We start from the raw sequence: 11,035 nt of genomic DNA on the forward strand, positions 1-11,035 counted from the left end.
TGTTATTAAGTAAATCTCATCAAAAATTGAGGAAAAGGATGGTTTATCACTTTATCTGTTACTAGTCCCATAATATTTTACCTACTTTTGGCAGATCTCGTCCTGTCCATATAATAGGGGGAAAGCAGGGAGCATCACCTTGAACATTTTAGTGTGTAGAGTCAGCTTGAATAATCACCTGGCTGTATGGCGTATAGCATCCTGCATTCCAGCTCTAGAATCACGATGGCCTCTCAAACACTACACCATTTGGTGGGGAACCTGAAGAGCCATTATTGTTTATAGTTTTACTGTCTTCCATAGAGAGCTTTATTTGGAGAATTGTACTAATGAACAGCTTATGTGGGGAAATTTCTCAAGAACTTGGACGTTTAACAGTCGCAAAAGCAAAACACAAGAATCCCAGCTATAAAAATGGGAAAAGGCTACCACTACGCAATCTGCTTCAGGAGGGAATAATGCAACTGTACAAGAGGTTGCCTCTTTCACTTTATCAAAGAACTTTCTTTGTCTTCTGTCAGTAAAGATCAAATACGGTAACAATATCACAAGTTTTGGTACGAAAAAATCCACTGATTTCCACTGATCTTCCTCTCATTTGTTGATGAATTTTTTCTAAACTGTGACTGGAACCAGCTCCAAAAACAAGTTGATCAAACCATCCATTATATGCTTGTCAAACTATTGCATAATCAAGTCGATCTTATAGCCATGCACTATAAGGCAAACTTTAACACTTAACCAATCAGATTCAAAGAAAAACCAAATGGCCCCTAAGAGATGCACTGCCACTGCCATTAAAATGTTATTAGCCAAATCTTGTAAAAACAAAATTTACCAATTGAATATGAAGCTAAAAATAAAAAACCTAGCAGTCGTCCTCCAAACCAGAATGGACTCACATATTTTGCACGGGATGCTCTCCTTGATTAGGGGGTAAGACATCCATAAGTCGGCTATTATTCCCTGGTTAATGTTTGAATTTGGGTAGAGGGGTGTCCAAATGGGGCGTCTCTACGTATTATATATATTCCTTCCTGAAAATGAATGTTTCTTAGCAATTTGCATTAGTTTCCATTCACGGTGATCACTCGTTAAACGGGCAACCCGTTAGTATTTCCGCTATCTAATCTTAGAGGTGGCAGTTTTGTACACGACTTGATAACCCGACACGAAATTAGCTGGTTCGGGTGGAAAAAAAAAGCTTTTGGGTCATTTAAGGGTCGACCTGCCAAACCTGTCAAATAAATGGGTTGGGCCACATATATTAACCCGTTAGTATACCCGATTAGTTCTCGGGTCTAATGGATCTGGTCATCAACCCATGACATGTATAATCTGTTTTACGATAAGTTTCCCTATTTTTAAAGATATATATATTGGCAAACCTATTTTAAATGAGATCAGTAACTCTTTCATGCCGGCAGGGTTCAAGTTCCCAGACCTATGGTTTCATCGCCCAAAGGTTTTACCGACTACTTGAAATAAACGACTAAAAAGAGAAGGATTAATAGTCATATTGATTCATTCCATAAATATATGTTTCGTTATTCAATTTTCATTAATATGTAATTGAATTATGAATGTTTATTAAGTATATATATATATACATAAAATCGTGAAATACTAAATATTTTGCATACATGTTATCTGTGAATCTGATCCGAAACTGACCCGTTGGCTTAGTGGGTCACCCGTTGGGTAACCCGTTGTCCCGTTATATAGCCAGGTTGGGTTTGGGTTTGACAAACTCGACACGATTAGTAATTAGGTTGGGTTTGGATTTACTCTCCTAACACGTGACCCGAATATGATACGACACGAACCCGACCCATTGCGACCACTATCTAATCTCCCTCACAAATTACAGGTCTAAAGCAGGAACCATTCCATTCTCTCTCTTTTTCACTACTTCCTCTATTCTAACTATTTTTAATTACTAATCTCTGTTCCAACTAGCATGCAAGTGTTTCTAAGTTCCCTTTCTTCATTAGACAGCAGATACATGTCCCTGAAAAATGTATATGATGCTCCCTCTGAAAACAATAAACTTCAGGACTATATGCCAACTGAATTCCGTGTGTCATCCATGCCAAACTTAGCTCCTAATGTTCATTGGCAACTAGGTGATAGCCAACAATGAACCCAACAACTGCACCCCTGTCAAACTTAGTCTAGCCCTTTCACCCCAGATCATATATGAATTTCAGTTTTCCAGGCAGAAAAGTTAAGCCAGACTTGCCCATGTCATATCCAAGAGGCAGCCCATTTGCTCAGCAGTGCAGTTGAAGAAAAATTAACATGCTGATCCCTTGTGATTCTGGGCACAATTAAAAATGTTGATCTCAACTTTCAGAAGATGTCGCAACATATTGTGATATTTTGGGCAATTCTGTAGTACGGTAATCAATGTCTTTGCCACTTTCAGTCAAGTGTATTTTTCTCAAAAGAGAGGTAAAAAAAAAAAAAAAACAGCACTCAACAATTGGGAAGTAAATGACTTACTAGAACAATTAAAAAAAAGACAATACTGGTGACATAGGTATGATCACGTGTAGTACCATTGTAAGCTAGATTCTAAATTTTCAAATCTGAAAACAAATAGAACTACATAATTGCATAAAAGCTAAGCCAAAAAACAACATAATTGCACAAACCCTAAACCTGACGAAAACAAGAACAGCACAACAGAGAAACTTATACCTGTTACCATGGTAAGTGGTTTTATGCCTTTCTGTTTTCAACATTTGGCCGTCTTAGAACATTAAAGTCCAGCTTTTCATGCTTTTTCTGCTTATAAGAGCCATTTCTGTTATTTGGAGAAGATCGTTGATCACCTTCTCTACTTGCAGTTTTTGGTGACTTATTAGGATATAGGACTTCAGTAACACTTTCAGGATTTTTTCTTTTAAGGTCCCCGTTATACTCACTTTCAGCTTTAAACCCGTTTGAGCCATCTGGTCCTATACATGAAGAACCATTTTCTCTGTACAAGATTAGCACAAAAGTTAGAACTATACTCTTCACGTATCCAATGCAAGTCTTCCATGTAATTGGTAAAGATAAAGAAACAGTTATGTAACAAAGCTGTCTGTGCTTAGACCAGTTTAATCAGGATATTACCATGAAGTCCAAGTACCTACCTCTCGAAATTATTCGCATCGCCAGTATTTGCGGAGGACACCTTCGGTTGATCAGGGTTTTCTGCTGCTTCATTCAATTTCTACCAAGAAAAAACTGTGGGATGAGGCAACAGTAACAAGACAAGCACAGGTTGCAAATCGTCCTTGAAATATAGTTCAAGTCACTCGATCTTCATACTCACATCAATCGAAGGATTGAAACTTTGAAATGACATTCTTCCTTTTACTGCTCCAGGATGAGGATTTCCTTCCATTATGACTATGCTGCAATAAGACGTAAGAAGAAGCAGATGTGATTTATGGTGTACACTCTTATTAACTTATGCACTATATATATAGCTTTAGGCCATTGCTTAGTAGCAATGTCACAGCAGGCTAAATCAAGAAATAGAAGATATACATATAATATGTAACAATAACGGGGATGAAGAAACAATTTAGAAAAGAAATTTGAATACTGGTTGAAGGTTCTCCCATATTTTGAGTACAAGACAGAGTAAGTTCAAACATTTATTCATGATAGTAATGCACTAATACATATTTTAAATGTAAACTACAACTGATAGCAATAAAACATCACCATGGGAATGTTAACTAATAACATTGGCGCATGATAACATTCAATTGACTTATGAGTTATCACTGAATTTGTAAGTCATAATGCACCAATTCTAGTGAGTAGTAAGATACTGAACTCCTAAAGCATGACCACTGTAACTGCAATCTCATAAAAACCTTCCTTCAAGATTTTATTGGAATATGATTTTGTATATGAGAATTTTTGACAGTTTTCGAGATGTAATACCTATGTTACACGGACAAGCCATATTTTGAAAATAATCCGGGTCAGACACATAAACACGTGTAAGTGTCGGATACATATCAGACACATATCATATGTGATATACTCATATACCTCAATTTTGATATATCACCATGTCAGACACTTCATATCTGTGTCGGATAAGAACACACTATCCGTTCCAATGCAAATTAGTGTAATACATAAAAATGTGTTAGGATTTTCTCAAACAAAATCCACCCAAACGGATGTGCAATTTGTAAAAGCATCCCTTTAGTATATTCATTTATATGGTATTTGTGATATATATATATATATAGATAGTATAGTCGGCACATGCCATGCACATGTCAACTTATGTAATGTAAGTATTATATATATACCTCACGGAGAAGAATAAATTCATTCATTATTTTCTCTCAGATTTATTCTCTTACATGGTATCAAGAGACTAGGTTCTCAAACCCTAGCTTCCGCCGTCGTTTCTCCTCTGTCTCTTAAGTTTCTCCTTCTTCTCTTTAGTGGTAGTTTCCTCTTTCATTCATCTGTTTGTTCTTCTTCTTCTTGTTTTCCAGAAATCTTCTTGTTAGTTCTGGTTTTCTGGTTTGTTGCAAAAAAAAAAAAAAAAACAAAAACAAACAAACAAACAAACAAACTGTAGAGAACTGTTTGAAGAAAGTTCAAAAAGAATCAGGAATCAAATCCCATGGCTTCTAACAGCACCCTTTCCTCAGCCTCAACTGGGTCAGTGGAATCCACCCTTTCCGGCTCTTCTTTGGGGACTCCTAATATCTCCGTCTCTACTGGACACCATGTCTCTCTTTCGGCACCAAATGTTGGTCATTTTCTGAAGTTATCCGGTGACAACTACATCACTTGGTTGCGCCAAATGGAGCCATTTTTGTATGGTCATGACTTCATGAAATATGTGGATGGCTCTCATCCTACACCACCTCGTACCCTTACTGGTTCTACCGAGGGCACCACCATTGCTAATCCTGCCTTTATGCAATGGTTCCAGACAGACCAGCTGATCATTAGCTACATTACCTCTACTTTGACGCAGAGTATGTTGGCTCTCTTAAGTGACATCACCACCTCACAAGCTGTATGGAGTTCACTTCGGCGCCATTTTGCTCAACAGTCCACAGCCAATGCAGCTAATATGCGATTCCAACTCTATTCTCTTTCTCGTGGGACTCAAACTGTCTCCCAATACATGCAAGAAGCAAAGACTCTCAGCGACTCATTGGCAGCAATTGGTCAACCGGTTCATAATAGGGAACTGGTCACAAATATTATGCGTGGATTAGGATCAGAATTTCACACCACTGTGACTACTATTCTCAATGGTGGGGAACTTCCGGAGTATGAGGATCTACGGGCACGCCTTCTCACTTACGAGACTCAGATTACCGACTCAACTCCTACTCCTACACCGGCAGCATTTTTATCCTACAATCCTTCTACAGCTGCCCTTCAGCCCCGTCCTCCTCAAACTCAGCAAAATTGGCACAAGGGAAAGAAGCGAAACAACAAGAATCAACGAGGTCATAACTACTCTCAGCAGTCTTACCAGAGTTCCGAGTACCGCCCTCCAGGTCCTGGAATCTTAGGTGCATATCCAGTTATATGCCAGCATTGTGGCCAACCCGGTCATACCACACCTGCATGTAGGCGTTACTCCTCCCCTCCCGTTTCTCTTCAGCCTGCCTTCGCTGGAATACAGACCGTCCCACAGCCTGGTATACTTGCTGGTCCACAGTTCCTCCCACAATTCGGCCAGCCTCAGTACCCCTCCATGGCATGCCAGATGACGCCACAAGTTGATCCTAATTGGTATCCTGACACTGGAGCTACACATCATATGACAGGCAACTCAGACCTCTTGCAGTATCATGCTCCTTATAGTGGTAATGATTATGTCACTCTCGGTAATGGATCTTCTCTTAGCATTCAAAACACTGGTAGCATTCCTATTGCTCTAGGTACACGTAAGGTTAGCCTTCACAATGTCTACCATGTTCCTGCCATTACCAAAAACTTGCTTTCTGTTGCTAAATTTACTCACGACAACAATGTCAGCTTTCACTTCACTCCACATGGCTATTACATTACTGATTTATCTTCTGGTGTTCCTCTATTTCAGGGCCCATGTAAAGATGGTTTATACCCACTTCCACTTGCACCATCAAATTCCACTGCTTTAGCTGCTCTTTCATCTACAACTTGGCACAATAGCCTTGGTCATCTCAATACCAAAGTGCTTTCTTTCTTAGGTAGTAACAAATTGTTAAGTTCTGATTTTCAGCTTAAACACTCCTTTTGTAAAGGTTGTGTTTTGGGTAAATCCACACACCTTCCTTTTAAGAATAGTAATGAAATAAGTGCCACATTTCCCTTCTCACTTGTTCACAGTGATGTATGGATGTCTCCAGTAGTTTCTGTTTCTGGCTTTCGTTATTATGTTTTATTCACTGATGACTACACTCATTATACTTGGATATTTCCTATGAAACACAAGCATGAAGTACTCACTCACTTTCAAACCTTCCATAATTGTGTTCAAAATATCTTTAACACTAGAGTCAAATACTTTCAAAGTGTTGGTGGTGGCGAGTATGTTAATAATCCATTTGGCACCTATTGCCGACAAATGGGTATTCATCATAGACTTTCTTGTCCTCACACACCAGAACAGAATGGTTTAGCTGAACGTAAGCATCGTCACATTGCTGACATGGCCCGTACTCTTCTTGCCACTGCTCATGTCCCTCTCAACCTTTGGGTAGAGGCCGTTTCCCTCCCCTCTCCTTCAGTGGACCACTCCCTATGCTCGGCTTTTTGGTCACTCACCCTCTTACTCAGATCTCCACACCTTTAGCTGTGCTTGTTATCCGCATATCAGTGATTATAATGCTAATAAGATCGCACCACGAGCTGTTGAGTGTGTCTTTTTAGGTTATTCTCTTACACAATTGAGATGCCAAAGGCACAATGGTGATAAAACATAGAGGAATAATTTCACTCTCTATAAATACGTTTCTATTCTTGCAAATTGAATAAAGGCAAAAATCCTCATGGAATCAAACAAAATGTGTTGTGTTCACACTGTTAATTCCTTTTATACCTTCACTAGTTTGAATAGATGGAATAGAAATGCTCAATTCTTAAATAAATTAATGGGCGCTCAGTAAGGTGTGTTGGGGGCACAGAGAAATGTGTCAAAGGCGTGTAGGAGACGTGAAGTATACCTGCACATCAAATCTTCAATCATCTAGACTGTCACTCACACTCTCCCAATTGTACTGCACAATGCTATTGAGATTGGTGGTCTTGTATATGGTGCTTCAAAAAACGGTTAACAATTCTTTGATGTGTAAAAGGATATGGAGATTTTGTGATGGCTCAAATGTATTGTTTTGGGAGGACAGGAGGGCATCCCAGAGGCCTCCAAAACAGATATTGATGACTTGTTTGAGGTTTGAACAACAAAGGATTACGGTTCAGTAACATGTGGCTTTGATGGATGCAATTCGGTCTTCGAATCTCTTTTTCAGGTGGACGTTTTTGAGAAAGAACTTCCTAGAGTCAGTGAGTTGGTAGACTTGTTAGACACTAGACTCGAGAATAATCCCCCTGAGCACTATGAACATAAGCACGACTGACTGAGACAACTATCTATCAAAATTGTTGATGCTGATCAATGGGTACTGATTGACTAGTTGATTACAACAAAGAGAAATATGGGAACAACGGGAATACAAACTGGAATGTCTCCAATCTGATTAGATCCAATCTAAATGATCCCAACTATTCCAATCCTTTATTTATAGTCTAAAGACCCCAAACACTTTCCACATAGACAACTCTATAAAAAAGATGGATTTGACACAAACACTCTTAAATCTTAATAACATTAGACTTTAATAAAACCATCTTCAAAAGACATGTTAAAAATCTAATAAAAAGTATCAATTCTAAATAAAAATGTATGCACATGTGATTCGAAAGTCGAAACAATGGAATTTCAGCCCAAACACATTGCTCAATTCAGATATGAGTATGATGTTATCATCGAGACTTTGATTTTGACTATCGATTTCCATACACTCTGGTCACTGAAGAAACAAATGGAAATTGAGCTTCAATATAGCTCTATGGTTCAGTTCCTCATTACAACGCTTAAACTTGAGGCAATGTTTCCTAGATAATAGTATGAATTATCTAATATATCTACTCCATTTGTACAGTAGGTATAGCAATCACCGCGCTCTTTCTTTTGCACAACAATATCCTCCATAAACTGTCCAATTCAAAGACCTTGAGACTCTAAAATAGAAACACATTTCAATATTCATCTAAACAACTAACAGTACCACACTGCCCACTCGAGACAACAACTCTTGAATACAAACAAGTCATATAATCATAATGAGACCAATAGTTAAACTTAAAACAAGAGACTAAATTCTAAATGAAGAAATTTGAAAGAGAATTAAAAATACCATTTTCTAATTTGGGTATTTGAAGAAGAGGGGTTGACATCATCTTCTTCTTCTTTCTTAGTTTTCTCTTCTTTTTGAACTGCCCTTTGCATGAACTAAAAAACAAACAGACAAATTCAACAACTTGTAATAATAGTAACAGAATCAATTGAACAAGTTAGTTACCTTCAAGTTCTTTAAAGTGCTTGACAGCTCACGCTTCGCCATTTCTTACGATTTGTCTCAGTTTTCAGGACGGAACTCAAATAAAGGGTTTTTGCGTTTTGAGAAGAAGATTGTTTAGGTCACACGTGTGCTGCACCAAATTGGCTAAGTGAACCCGAGACTCAAGGCCTTGGCACTAAGCCCGTGGGCCCTACTCTATTTATCATCTTACTTGATTTTAGCTTTTTTTTTTTTTTTTTTTTTCGATAATACCTTTTATATATATATATAGATAGATAGATAGATAGATAGCTTAAAAAAGCTACATGACTACAGGCATAACATTGTTTGTCAGTAGGCATTGTGGCAGTTGACACTCTTGTTGCTGATGGTTAGCCCATTTCGTCAATAGATGTGCCTCTCCATTGGACACCCTACTGATCCAATAAAACTTACAAAACATGAATGATTTACTTAAGTTTAAAACATAGTCTCTTAAGCTTTCAATAAGCCATGAACAAGTAGAGGTATTGAGAGCTTTGATGACCTCTGTATAGTCTCCTTCCAAAAGAATTGCAGTCCACCCAGAAGCTTTTGCTAGTAACATTACCACCTCAGCTGCCACCATTTTGGCTTTTTCTGCTGACTTGGCTTTAAATATTCTAGTTCCTGCTCCTACTATCTTCCCTTCATTGTCCCAAGCTATGGTGTCAGCTGCTGCCCATCCTGTTGTGGACTGAAAGGATGCATCAAACCTGAGATTTATACATTCATTAGGGATACTAGGAAATATATGGTCAAACCTAGCATGTTCATAATAAGACACAGGAGGTTTAGGGTTTAGAAGTTCAGAGTTTCCTGTTGCAAGGCCTGTATAGCATTTGTCAGCCTCCACAATACTTCTCATGATAGTTCTTTCCCTATTAGGCCTTGTCTTATCAAACTTTGCTTCATTCCTTATTCTCCATAGGTTGTATAGCAAGTAGCAAGCTTTTATCCCTGCTTGGGATATCTCTTGATTCTTGCTATGACACCAAGAGATGAACTTAGTGACCCACTCTTTGGCCTTGTTACTACCTTGGCTCTCCATTCTCAGACCCAAGTCCGAGGAGAACCACATTGCTCTTGACCAGTCACAGTCAAAGAAAAGATGGCCATCAGTCTCTAAAGAGTTATAGCACAAAGGACAGGAGAAGTCTCCACTCATTTTCCTTGTTGCCATCTTGTCCCCCATAGGTAAGGCCTCCATATAAGCTTTCCATAAGAACATTTGGACATTGGCTGGCAATTTGGCTTTCCATATATAGGAGTTTAATAGTATGGGAATTAAAGTTGGAGCATTGTCCTACACTTTTATCCTTAGATAAATGTTTGTAGGCAGATTTCACAGTGAACCTCCCAGCCTTGTCCTCACTCCACACCATTCTGTTCTTGCCACTGTCCAAAGGTCTTATCAGAACCTCTTTAATTCTCTGTACTAGAAAAGGAGGGAAGAGGGAATCTAGCTTTGCCTCATCCCAACCTGTCCCATCTTCTTTAAACAAGTCTGCCACATGGAGGCCATTCAAATCGGGATCCTCCACCCCTAGCTCCCTTAGTGTCTTAGGTTTTCCATTACATAAAACCCAAGGATCATTCAGGACTGAGGTGGAGGTTCCACTATGAATCCCCCAAATCAGACCCCCACTAATGAGGTTATAGGTCCTGTGTATGCCTTTCCAAAAGTAGGATGCATACCCAGGAGGTTTCCAAATGTCTCCAATCCAATTTTTCTCATATATACTAGCTAAAGTTCTTGTCCATATTGAATTTATATCTGTTGCTGCTTTCCAAGGAAGCTTGGCAAGCATTGCCAAGTTCATATCTCTCATCTTTCTGAACCCCAAGCCTCCTTCAGACTTGGGTTTACAAATATTGTCCCACCCAATGGTGTGGACAGTTTTAGAAGTTTCTGTACCATGCCAGAAAAAGTCTCTACATGCTCTGTCTATCTTATTACAAGTAGACATAGGAAGCATAGAGGTGGTCATAGCATAAAAAGGGGTGACTTGTACTACAGACTATATCAGAGTAGCTCTGTCAGCCTGAGAAAGTACTTTAGCCTTCCACCCTTTGATCTTATTGTGAATCTTATCAACCAAATAATCAAAGTCCTCTGCCTTTTTCTAAGATAACATGATAGGGATTCCCAGATACTTGTCCTTAGGATCAAACAATCTCATCTTCCAGAATTTCTTAAGTTTTATTTTATTTCTAAACTTAACATTTCTGCTAAAGAAAATGCTTGACTTTTCAAAGTTGATAAGTTGCCCAGAGGCTTTACAGTAATCTTGTAGAATAGTTTTCAGGTGACCCCCATCCTCAAGGTTGCCTCTGGTGAACAAGATCAAATCATCTGCATAAAGCGCGCAGATGGGTAATAGGAGGAAAAGCTCTCC

The 11,035-nt window shown here is 38.7% G+C and overlaps 1 protein-coding gene across 2 annotated transcripts; it reads right to left on the reverse strand.

Moving 5' to 3' along the window:
- Positions 1–327: 327 nt before the first annotated feature.
- LOC147486900 (scarecrow-like transcription factor 11 (SCL11)) lies at positions 328–8,775 on the reverse strand. 2 transcript variants are annotated; one of them, XM_086570462.1, is made up of 6 exons: positions 8,619–8,775; positions 8,454–8,548; positions 3,326–3,407; positions 3,144–3,223; positions 2,704–2,986; positions 328–791 (listed from the first exon to the last, which is right to left on the reverse strand). In XM_086570462.1, the coding sequence occupies exons 1-5, from the start codon at positions 8,658–8,660 to the stop codon at positions 2,725–2,727; spliced, it is 561 nt and encodes a 186-aa protein (XP_086426588.1). In that variant the 5' UTR covers positions 8,661–8,775; the 3' UTR covers positions 328–791; positions 2,704–2,724. The 2 variants fall into 2 exon arrangements, with proteins under 2 accessions (XP_086426588.1, XP_086426587.1); XM_086570461.1 differs by lacking the exon at positions 328–791 and having other exon boundaries at positions 2,486–2,986.
- Positions 8,776–11,035: the final 2,260 nt, after the last annotated feature.

Source organism: Coptis chinensis, chromosome 7, assembly GCF_015680905.1.
Source record: "Coptis chinensis isolate HL-2020 chromosome 7, ASM1568090v1, whole genome shotgun sequence".
Classification (NCBI taxonomy): Eukaryota; Viridiplantae; Streptophyta; class Magnoliopsida; order Ranunculales; family Ranunculaceae; genus Coptis; species Coptis chinensis.